Source organism: Pyxicephalus adspersus, chromosome 5 (genome assembly GCF_032062135.1).
Source record: "Pyxicephalus adspersus chromosome 5, UCB_Pads_2.0, whole genome shotgun sequence".
NCBI lineage: Eukaryota > Metazoa > Chordata > Amphibia > Anura > Pyxicephalidae > Pyxicephalus > Pyxicephalus adspersus.
In genome coordinates, this window is record NC_092862.1 from 92,244,983 (window position 1) to 92,264,237 (window position 19,255).

A 19,255-nucleotide genomic window follows, 5' to 3' on the forward strand; every position below is an offset into this window, starting at 1 on the left:
GTTTTCTCCTCTATAGTCTTTGCATTGTTAACTGTAAAATTTTAGATTTTGGAACTTGATCATCAAAGCAAACAAATAGGGTGAATTCCCTTGTGTGAAGAGGATTGGAATAAAAATCTGATAGAGGTTTTATTTGTTCCCTACTCTATCCAAAGCAAAAGTTTTGGTTTAGGAGGACACTTGAAATAAGTTATTAATTGAATTTTACTTTATGACCTGAACTGCAAAGTTAATAAAGTCTTTGCAGTCAAAGTTAGCAAATAAGGTGGTTGCCTTGGGGGCCCATGATTTCAAAGGAATTTTATTTATTTGTTCCTATTTTCTTCTGCTCCCTGATCCTTCATGGGCCCATGGCTATTACAAAAAAATGTGCCAAAACACCATGCATTGCTGTACCCTGTTGTCAATTGTTTAATTTATTCTGTCAGGTGGAGTTATTTCTTGCCCAAATGATCATAGTTCTAGCAGCTGCATGGTAGGAGAACTGTTTTGTTGGAGCAGGTGCACCCTGCTCAGGTCAACTACTAAACACCAAAGCAGCTGTGGGGAGAAGGTTTTTGTGTTGTCTGGGTGTGATTGTGCTTGTAGTTATAGCTTGTCCTTACACTTGCCGGGGGTTATAGCTGGGGTTTATCAAAACTTGCCCTGGCATGGTAGGGGTGCAATGTTTGTGAATGTTAGGAGAGGACAGGGTAATGCAATATGCAAACAAACCCACATTAATAATTGTGTCTATTGTTTTTTTGCCATGCTATATTTCTTGGGACACTAAACACTTCTGTTGGATGCTGACCATAAGACTCGATAGTTTTCTTCTACAACTGCACTTAAATTCCCACCGTAGATTTAATCTATTCCCATAATTATTCTAAAAATAGTCAGTACAAATAATAATATCATTTGATAAGTTCAAACAGAATACTTGAACCACAAAGTGAGGCTTTGTACCCTGATTCTAGGTATGGCTGCGGAAATGGCGACCAATGTTCATGCTAACTTCTCTCTGCAGGTTATGACTGTTCATTTGACCACTTGTTCTGATCCAGTTGTGCTGTAAAACACAACGGGCAGTAAACCTCTTCTTGGGATTGAGTGCAAGCAATCTGCTGATCAAATCTTTAGCCTCTGCAATGTTAAAGTAAAACAGTTTGTCAGGAAAAATACAATCGAAACAAAAGACTTGCAACATCACATGTAAAAATGAAGAAAGCAGAATAATTACAATTGAAATCCAGTGCTACAAGTTTTATTTTTTTTTTTTTTTTGCTATCACAGTACAGTTGATTGCAATAATATTATACTCATAATAATATACTCATAGATATATTCATGCTATTTAACCTCCCCATCGGTAACCCCACGTGTGTCTCGGGGTAAAAAAAAACAGCTGAAAGCGGTTACCTGGTCTGCTGGCATCCTCTTTCATCCTGCCCATCCTCTTGCATCCTCCGGCTACGTCCCTTGCCTCCGATCAGTCACCCAGCAGTTTCGGGTAAAGTTGTGCGTTCAGGGAGTGGCGGAAATTTAAAATTTATTTGTATTGGATTTGGATACAATTACAATACAAAATAACTGTATTGAATCCAAAACAAAGTAACCAATAAATTTCTGATCATTGGAGTGAGTGTTGCAGTGCCCTGCCTGTCTGTCATTACCTTTGATTACTGACCTCTGCCTGACCTTTGATCACTTTTCTGCCTGCCCTGACCTCTGCCTGAGCTTTGTTTACATTTCTGCCTGCCACCTGCCCTGACCTCTGCCTGGATTCTGACAACATCTCTGCCTGCTGCCCGCCCTGACCTCTGCCTGGATTCTGACAACGTCTTTGTCTGCCCCCTGCCTTGACCTTTGCCTGGAATCTGACAACGTCTCTGCCTGCCACCAGCCCTGACCTCTGCCATGGCTTCCAAAAGGCGCCTCTCAAGCGAAGCTGTTTTTGAACAACTTGAAGACAGCGAGAGTAACTTTGAATTGCTATTGGAGTCAAGTGACAGTGATTCTCCTGGAGACCTGTCATCAGACACTGAAAGTGACAGCGAAGATTTTGTCACTGAGGTTAGTGATATTTGCACTTGATGCTCGATTGACATAGTCAGGCTTAGCCAGTGCCCCCAAGTTTCCCATTTACTGAGAAGCCTGGCCTGAAGGTAGAGGTGGAACACAATACCTTGGCGTACCTAGAGTTATTTCTAAATGACAAAGTCATTTAGAAAATAGTTGAGAAAACCAACAGGTACGCGGAGCAACGATTAGCTGCTAAACACACCAGGTTTTCCAGAAGCAGGAAGTGGTAACCTGTCACAGAAAAGGATATCTGGCTTTTTCTGGGCCTAGTTATTCTCCAGGGAGTGGTGGTTGAAATCCCTGCAGAAGTGGTAATGGTCCACGAATAGACTGATTGCTACACCTTTTCTTGGCATATTCATGTCAGAATATAGATTTGGCTTGATCATGAAATACTTACATTTTTCCAAAAATGACACTTTTGATGAGACCACTCATCTTGCACCTAAGCTCAAAAAAATTTGGGAGGTCTATTAGATGATCCTAGATAACTTGAAAGTTATCATCATCCTCTACTAACATCACTGCTGAATGAATGAATTCACCATCTTCATCTGCCTGCAACTAATATTCATTTATCTCTAATTCTACAGGTACGTTTCCCATTCTGCCAAATCTCAGCACTGTGTTTGCAATCGTTTTCCCCTGCAACCCTCATCTGATATTGCATATGGTACGTCTCCCAATCTGCCAAATCTCAGCACTGTGTTTGCAATTGTTTTCCCCTGCAACCCTCATCTGATATTGTATATGTTCCCATCCTATTGTGTGTGAAATTCCCTCACCTACTAGATTGTAAGCTCTTCGGGGCAGGGTCCTCTCCTTCTGTATCACTGTCTGTATTAGTCTGTCATTTGCAATCCCTATTTATTGTACAGCGCTGCGTAATATGTTGGCGCTATATAAACCATGTTTAATAATAAGAATAATAATATAGACGAAAGTCTAATGGCCTACAAGGGGAGGTTCAGCTAGGTGCAAAATATAGCATTCAAAAGAGCACAGTTCGGTGTGAAGTCATTTCTGCTGTGCGTATCAGCAACATGGTATATTTGAAATATTTAGCTCCAGATTCAGCAGCTATGGAGTGGCAACATCATCTGTCCTGTCACTTATTGAGCCATTGATCAATCAAGGCTATTGTGTCACTACAGACAATTTTTAAAGCTCCCCTGAACTATTTGAGTTTCTCATCCAGCATAAAACAGAAGCTTATGGAACCGTTAGGGCTAACTGGTGCAAAATGCCATCCATGTTAGCCAAACAGAAGCTCAAGACTGGGGAAATAGTTGCCTGGCAGAAAGGCAAAATGATGGCACTGCGATGGCGTGACAAGAAGGATGTCTGCCTTTTTAGCACCGTGCATAACACTGCCACTGCTATGACAAGAACAAGAGGTGGGAAAGAGATCCTGAAACCACAAGTTGTCTTGGATTATAATAGCACCATGGGAGGTGTTGACAGAGCCAACAAGGAGATGACTGTCTATCTGGCCGTTAGAAAGCAACAAAGGAAGTATTATAAAAAGATTTTCAGACATCTTGTGGAACACTGTTTGTTTGTGGAATGCCTACATTATTTTCAAACAACAGAATAACAGGCCTGTACCTCACCGTGAGTTCATTTGGAAGGTTTGTGAGGCCACATGTTTGAAATACCAAACACCATAAATGGTTACAGGTCGAGTCGGACGGCATGCTACTACGGTGGTAAACCTGGAATGCCTGACTGGTCACTTTATGGAGCATGTACCACCAAGCGCAAGAAAGGAAGCGCCAACAAGAATGTGCGTGGTGTGTTGCTCTAAGCAGGATGACGCCGGGATAAAAATTAGAAAAGAAACCCGGTTCTACTGCCCAAATTGTGACGTTGGACTCTGTGCCATCCCTTGTTTTAAAAAATTTATCACACCTGGGATGTTTATTAGTTTATTAGATAAACGGTGTGCTATTTATATGTTTTTTATTTAAAATGTATTAATAAATTTAATTTAATATTTTGACATGATTTTGTGTTTTAAACTTTATTATATTCAGACACTTGTTTGGACATATTCCGGTAAGTTATGCCTAAGAATTACAGGCCTACAATGTAAAATACATTTTCATGAAAAACAATTTACCACTCATTGACATATAAATCCAAACAGAAATTAACCTCCCAGGAGGTGAATTTCCATTCTTCAGGTGGACCTCCCTCTTCAGAAGGGGTGCGGACATGGGTTTAAGTTGGTCTAATTCCAGTAAAATGCCTTCTCTGCATATATGCCAGTATTGTGGCAACATTTTTAATCTGGGAGTAAAGAGTTTTTCCCCCACATGTCATCTCCTCCCTGGTATCTGGGAGGAGGAAGCTGTGTGAGGGTATTAAAGTAAAGCTTATTGTAGTTGCAATGTTTTACTTAAGTCCAGCTCCTACATTTATTTGAGCTTTTTAAGAAAAAGAAAGGGAATTCCAGCCACAAGAAATTGGTTTCATGCCAACTATATTTTCCTGCTGAGATTATTCATACATTACTAGATGTTTACTAGTCCACCAGATGTTGCTAATATGCTTCAAAGGTTTGTTATTTTGCTGGATAGGATCTAAAACTAGGCATTTGAATTCTAAAACATTTCACCCTACCCCTAAAGAATATTCTTGTTAATATGGCAGCCTAAGTATATTCATTGTTGGAAAAGATGTCTTAATAATCTTTTAAATATACTAGCACAATCAGTAATCTGTGTTATTGATCTCTAATAATACATTCAAAATTTCAGTTTGAATCTCAGCCAGGAAACTATATGTAATGAGTTTGTATTTGTATGTTTCCTTCTATATTTCCAAAATATATACTGGTATTATTTGACATCCCCGATATTAGGCTGCTAAACTGATCATACTGTAGTAGGGATCTCAGATTGGGATTCCCTGTGAGGCACATAAATATGAACTCTAAAGCTATGCTTAATATGAATGACTGCAATAATAATAAACATTAAAAGCTGATATAGCAAAAACATTGATATACTTATGTGGTAAACGCATTTTAAATACAAAAGCACTTTAATTCTGTGTTTATGTGCATGATTTATTAAAGCTCACCAAGACTGGAGAATATAAACCAACATAGTAGAACCTGGGTCATCCTGCAAACCTAGAATTAATTTGGTCCAGGATTGAAAACATTTACCAACTGATAAATAAATGAATAATGATTTTTATGGTTCACTCATGATAGTCTATTCTCTCCAGTCTTGGAGAGCTTTAATAAATCCGGCCCAATGTGTTCTATTTTAACAGAGCTGCACAGAACAGCTTACATTCTGACTATGCTGCTGTCCTGTATAATACATATTCTTGTGATATGTAACATTTCTATTGTATTACTAATAAGAAATTTTACCTTCTGAGATGTTATCCCAGTAGGGTGACAAGAATTCATATTCTCCACGTTGTATTATCTGGAATAATTCTTCATGATTGCGTTCTGGACTCCGGAAAGGGGGAAAGCCTGATAGCAGTATGTACAAGATAACTCCAGTGGCCCACATGTCAACTTCTAAACCATATCCTATGCACAAAAAAAACAAAAAAAAACATGAATAAGCCACTGTATACATGCATTAAAAAACCTTACCAGGGGACCTGCTATCAACAGAACACAAGCTTTCCAATGTAAAAAACAAAAAAAACAAATCATGAGCTTGTGAGAGGTCCAAACTCATGACAATTCTAGTCATTTGGCAGATAAGAGGCTAGAACTTAGTTTTCTGTAAACATACCCACAATTGTTACCTATGTAATTCTGTTTTCCTAGGCTAAGAAAAGTAAATATAAATCATACTCCTGGTTAGTTTTTGGACCTTAAAGCAGGCCTATTACAACATTTTTACATTATATAAAACCCACAGCCTCTTGGGATACATATATCACATATCCCAGGAGGCTGTAGGCTAGCTACCTATCATGTAAAAAAAGAGCTCAATCTCACATATGTGCAGTAAGATCAGCCCTTTTTTTTTTTTTTTTTTTTTTTACATTCCCGATCTCCTGCCTGTGCAGCGCAGTATCGGGTGGTGAAAGCAGAATCTGGAAGAAGTGAAAAGAAGAAAGAAGCCAGGGCAGCACAAGACCTACTGGGCTCGGATGACAGATGGGATTGAGTGCTTTTCTTTTTAGGTAGTTTGTTTTTTTTCTTTTTTTAGTATATATTTCTTTTTTTGTGAAAGTTACACGTTAACATATAGATTATTATTGCATTTCAATCATAAGCACATATATGTTCACTAAGCAATGTTTAGAAACACCTGTACACCTGACTATTGTAACAAATATCTAATCAGCCAATCGTGGCAGTAGCACAATGCACAAATCATGCGAATACAATTCAGGAATTTTTTTTTCTTGCTCACATCATACTCCACATTGGGGAAAGTGCAATTTTAGTGATTTTGACCATGGTATTATTTATGCTGAATAGGCTTGTTTGAGTATTCCTGTTATTGCTAAATCCTGGGATTTTCATACACAACAGTCTCTCAAGTTTATTTAAAATGGTGATGTGAGTGGGTAATCTATGAATAGCAAGTCCTTGTTGATAGGACCAGAAGAAAATGGTAAGACAGTGCCTATACAGATAACGACTTTTGCTCAATTTAATAAGCAAACATGCTTGACATGTTAAAAAAAAACATGCTAAGACATGCTAAAACATGTTTAAAAAAACATGTAAACAAGTTGATCCTTGAGTTGGATGGGTGATAAAAGCAGAAGACCACATTGGGATTTTCGGTCAGCTAGGAACACAAATTTACAGTGAAAGAGAGGCTACAGTGGACACAGGTTTACCATAACCAGACAGTTGACAAAACAAATTCTGAAAGTGGTTTCATGAACATGACAAATTCAGTGTTTTACAGTGGCCTTTCCTGTTACCATATCTCAAACCCAAAAGAACACTATTAAAATATAATAGAATAAGCAATTGTACAGCTGTCAGATTTGTCAGACATTGGGCCACATTTTTTAAAGCTCTCCAAGACTGGATATGATATATCATGAGTAAGCATGGGCGATCCAGCAAAACTGGAATGGATCTGGTCCAGGACTGAAAACATTTGCCAACTAATAGCAAATTATTTTTAAGAAATACATTCCAGGTTTGCTAGATCACTCAGGTTCTCCCATGATAGTATATCTTCTCCAGTCTTGGATAAGGAACATTGGAATGTATGCCAAAAAAAAAAAAACTTGAGGTTGTTGAGTTGAGAACAAATTAAGACTCTACTCAATATAAGTATAGTGTTCCTGATACATTGCTTGTTGAATATATGTAAATAGAAGATTCCTAGTTAGGATCCATTCTTACTTTGGCATCCTGGTGCTTTTCTTTATTACACATTTTTCTGGCTGTTATTGTTATGAATTTTTGTTCAGGAAGCCTATTCAAATTAATAGGTATCCAATGCACCAAAATAGTATCATCACTGCACCACGTTTTGCAGCATAATTACCTACAGCGCACAGTATCACGTTACCGTGCATCATGCAACACATCTGTGCATGGAGTGCTCTAAAAAATAAATGGCACCACAACATGGACCTTTGCCAATCTACATTATTATATGTTTTACCTTAACCTTTTACTGCCAATCATGTTTTACATAGACTATTCAAAATTTAAACAATTAAATGATGGAACAGTTTAGATTCACCTTTTTCTGATAGTATTTCAGGCGCCACATATGTTGGGGTTCCACAAACAGTGAAGATAGGCTCTGTCACATAAACAGCAAGTCCAAAGTCTGCCAGTTTCAGGGTGGCAGATCCATCAGGATTTTGCTGTACCTGAATAAAAAGTCATTTTAGAAATATGCAGATCTAACTGAATTTTTCTGTAATCATGTTAAAGTATTTCAAACTGTTTTTAAGTTTAATAGTTAGATAGAAGCAGAGGTTTACTGAGGAGTATTTGATACCTAGGCCTGTTTAATTCTTCAAAGTCGCTCTCCTGTATACAACAAAATATTTTCAATAATGATGATAAAAAGTACCCCATCACATTGGTGATCAATGTATTGGACTAATATACTGGCGGTCAGTGTAATGTCCCATTATATTGGTGCTCATGGTAGTACCATTGTTAAGCTGGGACAAAGTAATGTCATAGTTACAATTGGGACTAGTAGGAGCTAAACTAATGATTGATGTCAGTGGGTTTATATTCTGACAGACTAGGAGTTTATAATACCACAGTGCTGGCTCCAACTCTGATTGAGTCATGTCAGTACTAAACCTATGCATGCATTTTTAAAATTTAGTTCAATCCACTCAAAACTGCCTGAGATTTACCATATTAGTGACAACTCTTAAAGGGGACATTAATGAGCAAAAGAATATATATATATATATATATATATATATATATATATATATATATATATAGCTTACAACAAACAATTTTAAAGAGTTGTTCCAAGTTGCAAAGGGTTCTAGATTAGGTAACAAGCAGTGTTTTTATTTACATTATATTTACCGCCTTAATCCAAGGATTTTAATGCATACCAGAATTTAGGAACCACCTTGCTTCTGATTTGCCAGATTTGCAGACTGAAGCTCTTTATTAAGAAACTAAAAGAAGGACAGATGCATATTAGCCAAAATTGCACTGAATATGAAATGTCTCATCTCCTAATTTTACATTTCCCTAAATAGAATCTTGGTGTCCCAGAATATACCAGTTATGCCTAATGTGATTATTTATAACAGCAATGAAATTTGCCTTGCACTGAAACCATAAAACAGAAAACTCACCAAAAGGTTCTCAGGCTTGAGGTCCCTGTGTACAATATTCTTGCTGTGGATATATACTAAAGCTTTGCACATGTCAGTCATCATAAGGGCTGCATCATGTTCAGTAAATTTAATGCTCTCAGTAATAGCATCAAATAGGTCTCCCCCTTTAATGTACTCCAATATCAAATAAATTTCATTGTCAGTCTCAAAATTATCGATAAGTTTTACAATATTTGGGTGGGAAAGCATTGTTATTATGCTAACTTCATTTTTAACAATGTCCTCTTTTCCTATTAGTTTTGCTTTATCAATAATTTTCATGGCATACTCTTCGTTTGTTTTTCGAAGTCTACACTCTTTTACAACTGCAAAGTTCCCATCACCAATATTCCTGCCAATCTCATAATTTTTTTGCATATCCACATAGTTTTTTATACAAGATGGACTGCTATTGCTAGAAACTGCCTTTTCATCTTCCTTTCTTGGCAATCCACCTTCCACCTTTTGTTCTGTTGAGTTAATAGTGTTCATGATGTCCTTCTTACTGTTGGATTCATTGTCAGCCACTGTTTTGCCATCTTTTATTTGTATGTTTTCTTTTGTGTCTTCCAGGAAATCCTCAATAAGCCTTCCATTATGTTTTAATGTTAGGTAGTTGGAATGCTTCCCAGCCCATTTTCTTTTGTGTCGTTGGCATTTATTCTTAGAGCACTCATGTCTTTGCATACTATTACTGTCCATTCTGGAATGTGGAAAGTATGTTCGATCATACAGTTCCATGCTGCTGTCCACTATTTCTTCTACTTCATTACATTGTTTTTTGTCCTTACATCTGTGATAGACATTCTTCAATTTTAGCATTGCTCTTTCTTCGTTACAGCAACCCATTGACTTTTCAGCAGAGCCCATTGGGTTAACTGTGTTCATTTCAGTGCAAATTCTTTGTTTAATTGTATATTCTTTACATTGCTCACATTGGTTGACATAGTCTAAACTTGAAGTCAACAATTTGTTTGGTTTGCAATGACAAAGTTCAAGATTTTTCATTTTTCTAGACAAATCTTCATGATCACTTTTAATTTTTCCTTGTTTTTTCATTTTCCTGGTATCTTCTGCCTTTTGATTGACAAGACCCTTAACATCATGTTTGGCTGTCAGCCTTGAAGACATTGTGTCACATTTGTTGACCAAGTCTGTGTCGTCATAGCCACTATCTATAGTTAGTCCATTGTCATTTAATTTGCATCTAAGTTTTTCATAATGCTCTGGACTTTTTCTGAAAGGTCTATCAGGATAAAGTTCATTAAGCACAATTTCAATGCATCTGAGAGTCAGTTGTTCCTTACCCAAAGCTATAAATGTGTCATCCCCACGAAAGAAGTCAGACACACTACGTATTTCTTTGCCTTTAAGGTTATACAGTTTTCTTACACGATCGTTTTTCCACCTAGGAAATCCTAAAGCTTCGGATATGTCAGCAATAAGCTGTTCAAAGGTCTGCACTGACCTTCTATTCAGCAGCAATGTGATTTTCTTGAGAGGGTGATTTCCTGGCTTGACCACAGTTACAATTCTTGGCTTTACTGGGCTGTTCTCTGAATGTATTGTATGAAAACCATTACGAGAGTGGAAATAAGGAGATGTATAGCTGTTTAGACCATGAAATGGCTTTCCATGTACTGTTTGGCCTATAGGTGGACATGTGACTTGGTGTTTCCTCTCTGTAGACTTTGAGTTTATATTACTGTACAAATGATGAAAAAGTGTTTGATGACCTAAAATAATGAAAACAGATATATTAGGTAGGAACAGAGCATTTTACTATAAACAATAATTTAAAAGTACAACAATTCAGTTTGATATTGATTTGTTTAAGGCCACCACAGTCCACACAGATTTCCACTTAGACACGGCCTTCTGTAGCCCTTGGCAACCAATAGAAACCCTGCACCCTATATCCCAACTAACAACACACATACACACCAGCATCCTGTTCCGCGATAATATTTTAACGTGGAGGGACATACGCAAAAAGCTTGCAGTTTCTCCATTTATCTTCAGGCACCTGACCCCTAAACACAACCCAGCCTTTACACAAGGAGATGATTGTATTAGATACCCCTGTCAGGCAGAAAAAGGTCTGAACCACCAAAGTCCACCAATTGTTCTTGGAAGACTATTCCAGGTTCTTTACTTTAACAGAACTGCAACAACGCCATGGAATTGATAAATAGGAGTATCTGTACTATCTCCAGGTGACCAGCTATTGCCGTTATTTGTCCCTGCAACAACGCCAACATATGCTGCCTACCACATTGGATTCTCTCCTACAATTGTCCAATAACAATATATCCTTTGTCTACCCCCAACTATTTACACAATATATCTCCAATGTGGATCCATGGAATGTTTTTCAGCGGGGGGGGACTTTCCCACGATTTGGTTAGCAAAATACTGGAGGGCTACAAGGGGTTCGCAAGGTTATTACAAATAAATGCTGCCGGGAGACCCAGTTTAAAATTTTTCACAGGACATACCTTGAAAGTCAAGGCACCATCACTGCCTCGGCCAACTAGGGGTGCCCTTGGCCAACTACCTTAGTTTATGTAAAAAATCTGACTTCTGTTGGCCTCTCTGAATCCCCTGCTCCTACTATTCAATTATTGGGGAACATCCCTACCGCCAAAAGAGGCTGCACACGAGCAGTGGATCCAGCTTGTCTTTTAGCAGCACGCAGAGTGATTATGCATCAATGGATGTCGCCCACATTTCCATTAAGAGCCTACTATATAATAAAACCATGAGTTTTAACTTCTGGGCTGGAAAGTGGTAGGTTACAGCGTCTCTATAAGATGGCAAGAACCCTGTTTCTGACTTTAGATACCTAAATGATTGTGTTGGTATTATCAGTAAGGCTGTCTTAGAGCCACTGCAGTTTGGACTGCTTTTAAGTTGTAACTAAAGTTCCAGTTTGAAAATAAGGCATTAGGCTGGTCCTTATTGCAGAATGGAACAAGTCCTTTTGCCCCTTTTGTCCCTTTTGCCTTAAAACAATTGCACCTACGCAAAAGTTATGTCATCCTGGCCCAGCAAACCAAAGACCCAATTCCAAGATCAGGTGAAGATGGCTGCACCCACTCTGGTGTGCTGACAGGTTAGTGCAATGAAAAAAATTATGATCAGACAGTTAAGGTTGTTTTATTGCAGAAGGGACATCCCGTGTCTTCTGCAATAAAATGCCTTGCCGCAATTTTTGGATTTAGTTTGGCTTAAACAGAACTGGAAATAGAAAGCTTCTGTGCATAATCATTGCCGTTTTTTACCTGGGTATCCTGCACTCTAATACCTCTCTCTAATTATACCTCCAAAAAAAAGAAGCTAAAGTGACACCCAGCTTTTTTTTTGACCAGCCACCCCAAGGACCAGACCCAGAGATTTAGATGCTTACATAAAATGATTCTATGGCAGTGAGGCAAAGAACTGATAAGCATATTGATAAGCTGGCAAAGCTCCTAGCTATGGTTAAACATTTAACTCTCATTATGTTTGTAATAATCCTAGACACTAGGTGGGATGTCAGCCTTCTTCCCCACCTAGAGTCAAGGGTTGCTACACATGTATTGAAAGTTGAAAATTTCACTGTAGCTAGCTAGTTCTGTCGATCTCAACATGTCCCCATTTTTAAAGTCATAAACACTTTCTGCACTTTCTGTAGAGAAACATCACCTGGTATTTAAATTACTTCAAAATCTTGCTTGCTACTTTTATACCTTTAATGATTCCCTGGTATATAAATTACTTTAAAATATAATATTAAAAAAAATTCTACAGTTATATAAAATGTAATAAAAGCTGCAGTATACATAAATCTGCTACAATGTATACACTATGAACCGAGTTCAACAACTGATGAAACATAGCACAATTTGACCTAGCATCTAAATTACTTTTAGTATTTTTATCTGTGAAGTATCTGTGACAAGTAACATTTACACAGTGCATTTGTTCCTCTCAACTAGGAGATATGCATGCCTGATCCATGTGCTCCTAAGGAACAGGTTTTAAATACTGATGTTACGTTGCTTAAATTGCACACATTCCTTTATTATGTGCAAGGTGTAATCTACTTCAGGTAATATAAGATCACTAATGACACAGGTGGTTTTAATGTAAATAATTAACAGTGCTGGTGAAGGGCAAGGGGAATGCTATAACTAGGACTGAACTCAATAAGAAAATGATCTGTACTGTAACTAAACTCTCCTTATTACATTTGCATAGTGTGATGGAAATAAATCTTATCACAGGTATTCCCTTTCAGCAGGTAAATTTTACATAGGGGGATTTTATACCATTACCCCAAAAAACTTTATTCATTTAAATATAGTAATAGTTGGAATGCAGTCACCCCTTTTAACTCAAAAGTTGTATTTGCAATTTTACTTAAAACTTTTTATAGTTTACTGCTAAAGCACCTTGCGATGATAAATATTCTGGTAAAGACAGATAGTAAGGTTGTACTGTCTTGCCATTAAGAAGCCTCTTTGGCAAACACTGGTCCTTCACATCATTGTTACACAATAAGGGGATATATTACTTCTTTTAATTCAAGCTACCAGGTCAGCTCTTTTTCAGTGGAAAAGTGGCCTTACTCCTAGCTAAGTTATTTATAAAAGGCAGACTTTCTCTACTTTTGTGTTATATTTATGTGTAAGAGTACTTTTGGCTGTTAAAGCAGAACCAAATCTTCCAAATTAAAACATTGCAACCAGGTCCTTTACTGCAAAAGGGACAGACAATGTTACATCTGAAATAAAATACCTTACCTAACTGATCACAATTTATTAAATTGCACTTATTTGTCCATTCTCCATCGTGGCTGCCACCATCTTCACCCAATCTTTCTGGTGTTAGATCTTTGGCCATCTAAATTACCCACCCATGCAAATTTCATTCATACCAAGCTTAATATAGGAAGATGATTGCTAACAGACAGGTAAGTATGTTTTATTGCAGAAGGAACATTGCCTTTTTATTGTCATGTATCTGAGGACCTGAAAACGGCTAAAATCCTATACCGATGTAGAGGCTAGCTCACAAATTCTACTAAACCGGTGTTTCCTAATTGTGATAGGAAAACTTAGCAAGCAGCTGCAACCTATTTTATTTCTGCTCAAAGTTAGTATTAGTAAATTATAGTGTTCAGGGTTTTGGGATTCTGGAGTGTTTGGAATTCATAACCAGGTTATGGTCATGGATTACAGCAGATTTCCCAGCACTATATATATATATATATATATATATATATATATATATATATACATATATATATATATACATATATATATATAACATACATATATTTTTTATGTAAATTAGTTTCTATTTCAGTTCTACAATCAGCGTCTAACTTCCCTGGTGAAATGTGGGTAAAAATCAACAGTTGTTGATATTTCCAGTATGAAAAATGTCATATATTGAATTAAAAATACTGTATATATAGCACTTATATCTTTAAAACTACTATGAGCTAAAGCAATTAATACATTTCCACTGTGGCCTGTTTATTCGGCAAAAACATATGAATACACAAATTTGATTTGTTTTTTACTTTTATTTTTTGCAATATTGCTTTGTAACAAATATTTTATGGAATCTAGACAAAAACACATAACAGTTTTTTTATGTTAGTTTTTTGATACATTTTATTCTTTAATTTGTTTACTCTATAATGAAAAAAAAAAATACATTTTTGGTGCAATGCTTGGCACTTGTTTACACAGGGGAAAAAAGTTTTTTTTTTTTACCAATTTACATATTTTTTGCTTTGCAACACTAAAAAATGGTGTAAACAAATTGAATAAAAAATTAACTGATGGTAAAACAAAAAAGAAGAGGAGAAACCATTAATCTGGCATTATAGGAGAAAGTTTGGGATTAAAAAGGAATTAAACAAGTAGATATATCTTCAAATCCAACAGCACAGGTATTGTGGTGGGGATGCATGTGTACAGTTTTGTGCATATTTCTATGTACTGTACACATTCAAACCCTCCCTCTCAGTTGGACATAAGTGAAATCCTAAGCAAAATTATTTTATGTTCATAGATATACTAAGTGGTAATTCTGCTCATTGAAAAAGTGCAGTTTGGGCTCTTTTTATGTGCTTTCCTTATTCCCATCTGTTCCTTTCTTCTTTTTTTGTTACAGAACTACATAACAGCTCAAACTTTTACCAATACAGATAAACCCCATTTAAATTTATTTTTAAGTACCCCTCCTCCACTCCTTTTGTGGTTAATACACACACCAATCTCCCAGAAATAAATTTCACAATAGGACATTTCTGCCCATTTATTAAAACAACTATTTCTGAGGTCAGGTACCATTGTTGCACAAGAAGACACTAAATTGATGTTGCAATTTATCCCAAAGGTATACAGTGCAGTTTAAGTCAGGGCTCTGTGCAGCCACGCATGTTCCTTCACATCAAACTTTTTAAATTATGCCTTTAGGTGATTAGCTTTATGGATCTTTATTCAATAACTTAGAGGAATGTCCACCTAAGTTTGGCCCATTCACACTGTTGAGGTATGTGATGTGTTTTATGTTGCATTTTAATGTATGTTGCATTTAAATGAATAAGCAACCTTTTATGCACCAGCATACAATAAATAAATTGTGTGTACCATATCAGGTACTTCAACCCAATGCAGGTGAGTGCACAGTGACTTGTCATGACATTCAGAATGGCAATGCATCATGCAAACCTGCATCACATTAACACATTTTAATGGACATGTTACCATAATGCATGAGTAAATCGGACAGTTACTTTTTGAAAAAACATTTTTCTTTACAGTAAATCACTCTCCCAACTTTCTTGGTTAATTTTAAATTCTCTATAATTGTTAGTTTTTCAATATAGAGACTATGAAGTTATACTCTTATAGTTGTGTTTTTTATGCCTAAAGATAAGATTCTCGTGACCCTATGTTGTTCTCTCATTGAAAAAAAACCTCCAGGTTCAATGTGTTGCTGAAAAAAAATAAACCAGCATTGAACATATTATGCCCACTTTGGGCATTTTTATTAGCTGTTTTATATTGTATTGTTAAAAATTACTCCTTAATTTTCAAACTTTGTCAGCAGTTAATAACTTTTTACATTATTCTAAGCACAGGGATGATAAACCGTTATTTAAAAGGATTAGGTTAAGGAAACTGTTACAAATCCCTTTGATACAAAATATGCATAAACATAATCAAAAATAAAAAGTGCATCAGTATGCTAATTTATTGCTTTATACCCTTTTTATAATAGATATAAATGTGTGTTACAATAGATCATTTGCATATTTCACTAATGCTTTATTATTTTTAGGAATGCGAAGCTTGTCTATTTGTCTGTCAAACACGGCTATGTTAACTGCCCTAGAGATGTTACACTTATCACTTGGGTTCAATGCAAGGTAAGACAAGAAAAAGCAGAAGACTAGGAACGGAATTAAATAAACAAAAGAAAGACAAATCATTGCTAAATATGAGTTGCTAAAGGCACAGAGATATGACCTAAATCTGCATGACCCTTTTGCAAATTCAGAACAAGTATACGTTATACCTCCCATTAAGACATTTTTATGATCCATTTCAGCCCCATATTTTTATTTTAAAAATAGGATTTATGCTACAATAAATACATTTACTGTATTACGGATTTAAGTACACTCTTCCTATAGATTTTAGATAGTCACTAGGGTATACTATCGTAGGCTTTTTACTGTCAACGCTGAGACATTGATGTACTAGATGTAATATTTATACAATATTTAGATTACAAAACATGAATGCAAGCTACAATCTTGAAGGGTTATGCAAAGAAAGATAAAAATCCTAATTCATGTATTTTTCCCCATCAACATCTACAAGGTCAGATGTTTTATTATTATTATTATTAATAATTTATACTTAAATTATAAAATATTGTTCAGGAAAACTGATATCTAGTGCAACATATCTGTTAGCAACGATTACCAGAATAATAAACAAACTGTTATAGTCTATGTTTATCAATTCTGACCTTAGTAGTAATGGTAAAATAATAGTTACCAAGGTGTTTGCAGGTGCAGGGTCCTGAATTTACCAGGCCTCCTGGCATGCTTTCTCCAAACCAAGCAGAACTGCAAACATGCAGGAAGATAACTTCAGTGATTCTACCAGCAGCTCAGCTTTCTTCCTTGCTGCATCCAGGGTGTCTGTTTGTGTACAACCCAGAGTTGTAACTTTCTACTGCATTTTAAGTGCTAGAAATAAATAATGAACTTCTCTTGTTCTGGATAACTGTGGTGGGAGGCAGTGACCAGAGGAAATTTGAAGAGGAGGGATTACCAAGGCATGTTTTCTGAGGTTACCAGGCAGAAGTATTAGTGTATCTATGTACTATGTATTTATTGTGGACCGTTAAATTGGACTGGGTTTTTGTTGACAGCAGTGTTAACAACAAGATGATCTTTTCTATAGGATGTTTCAGTCTCTCCCAAGTTGCACTCAGCAACAGAACTAAGGGAGCTAAACTATGCAGCTCTACTGGGGGTTGAGCAAGAGATCAGGACATTACCCTGGATATTTATAAGGTAACTTAGCAACCTTCAAAGCTCACATACAAAATATTCACAAATATAAGCATATGCAACATGCCTGTAATAGTAGTAAATTTAAGCACTGTAACAACAACCTTTAAGAGTGATTATATATATATATATATATATATATATATATATATACACACTTTATCAGAAATAACCGAACAATTTTTAAAAACCACAGCAAATATCAGCAGCTACAGACTTGCTTTGAGGAGGCATTATCAGTGTATAAACAGCGACATTTTGAAGCCTGTTTATAAATAGACTTCTAAATCTTGCATAAACCCTCCAAATAATTTAATTTGTATTTTTGAAAAGCCAGTAAAAGGAAAGGTTGTACTGAAAAGTTAGCCAATTTGGGTTTGCACACAAATGTTTGCTGGATAATTATTGGCGGTCCTCATAGCTGGGGGCCTGGCAGGGCTGTATTCTTTATTTGTATAACAGTGTGCTAATCAGTATCCCTCTAATTTCAGAAAGTTTGAATGTATGCAAATTTGGACTTATTATTATTATTATACAGTATTTATATAGCACCATCATATTACACAGCACTGTACAAAGTCCATAGTCAGGACACTAACTGTCCCTCAAAGGGGCTCACAATCTAATGTCCCTACCATAGTCGTATGTTATTAATGTAGTCTAAGGTCAATTTTTGGGCTAACTAACATAACTGCATGTTTTTGGTATGTGGGAGGAAACCGGAGTACCCAGAGGAGAACCTCAAACTCCATGCAGATAGTGCCCTGGCTGGGATTCGATCCTGGGACCTAGCGCTGTAAGAGTGCTAACGGTAAGAGTGCTAAAGGTAAGAGTGCTAACCCCTGAGCCACCGTGCTGCCCATGGTGATACAATGTGATACAATGTGATATAATGTGATAAATTGTTTTTAATTTTTAGCTAAGTATGATACCGGCAAGATAAGAAAATACCTGGTAAGTCTGGTCAAGAATGCAGTGTTTTTGCAGTTTCTTGTGATGGAGATAAACAAAGGCAGACATTTTTTGTGAGACACAAAGACACAGAAAGTATGTTCATCACAAGAGTGACAGGTGAAATGGGGAAAAATTCTGGAGCCTAGAGTTTGTATGTTCTTCACTTGTTTTTTATTTGTTTTCTCTGGGTGCTCCAGTTTCCTCCCACATCCCAAAAACATACTGCTAAGGTAATTGGCTTTGCTTCCATAAAATTAGACTATATTAATGACATATACAGTAACTGTGGTACTGTAGACATCTGGAAACAACACATAAGGAATTCTTCTAAGAGACACTCAGTGAATTGTCTATAGACAATATAAAACCCTGTATGGGCAATATAAAGAAAACTTTTTAAACCCATGCAAAAGATCATCTGCAATATATTACATTTTGCTATTGGGTTTAGATATATTTGAAATAAGGATTATGAGGCAGGAAAAAAAGCAAAAACTACAATGCAAATAATTCACACAAAAGAAAAAGCCAGTTTAATCCCCTTTATTAGTGTCCTCTCAGATACTCATAGTTCTTCTAACAATATACAATTTGGATTGTTTATCTCTTTTTCCCCATCTGTGTTTAGCGTTGTGATATCCCCTATGTGAAGAACATTTGGGTAAAGGGAGGCATAATTTATTTAAGAAAGGCATTCTATTAAAAAAATTTTTTTTAAAAGATTTAGTAGAAGGCTATAGGCCCCTAGGCTCTTTCTCAAACTACTTGTGATTCAATGAAAGATTAAACATACCAAACTTTAGTAAATCAGTGTGTGCTGTTTTTTTT

At 36.3% G+C, this 19,255-nt stretch overlaps 1 protein-coding gene across 1 annotated transcript; it reads right to left on the reverse strand.

The window, feature by feature from the left end:
* Positions 1 to 321: 321 nt before the first annotated feature.
* DCLK3 (doublecortin like kinase 3) lies at positions 322 to 17,050 on the reverse strand. Its single transcript, XM_072413340.1, has 5 exons — positions 16,953 to 17,050; positions 8,863 to 10,619; positions 7,764 to 7,896; positions 5,453 to 5,620; positions 322 to 1,125 (listed from the first exon to the last, which is right to left on the reverse strand). Exons 1-5 carry the CDS (start codon positions 16,999 to 17,001, stop codon positions 956 to 958), a joined length of 2,277 nt encoding a protein of 758 aa, XP_072269441.1. The 5' UTR covers positions 17,002 to 17,050; the 3' UTR covers positions 322 to 955.
* Between the last annotated feature and the right edge of the window lie 2,205 nt (positions 17,051 to 19,255).

Excerpts from the sequence above, each read along its gene's own strand:
- DCLK3 (XM_072413340.1), bottom strand. The coding sequence starts at position 17,001 with ATGCCAGGAGGCCTGGTAAATTCAGGACCCTGCACCTGCAAACACCTT. Across the intron at positions 7,897-8,862 it reads TCAAGCCTGAGAACCTTTTG|GTACAGCAAAATCCTGATGG; the intron begins GTGAGTTTTCTG and ends CTTTTTATTCAG. Across the intron at positions 1,126-5,452 it reads CTGGGATAACATCTCAGAAG|AGGCTAAAGATTTGATCAGC; the intron begins GTAAAATTTCTT and ends TTAACATTGCAG.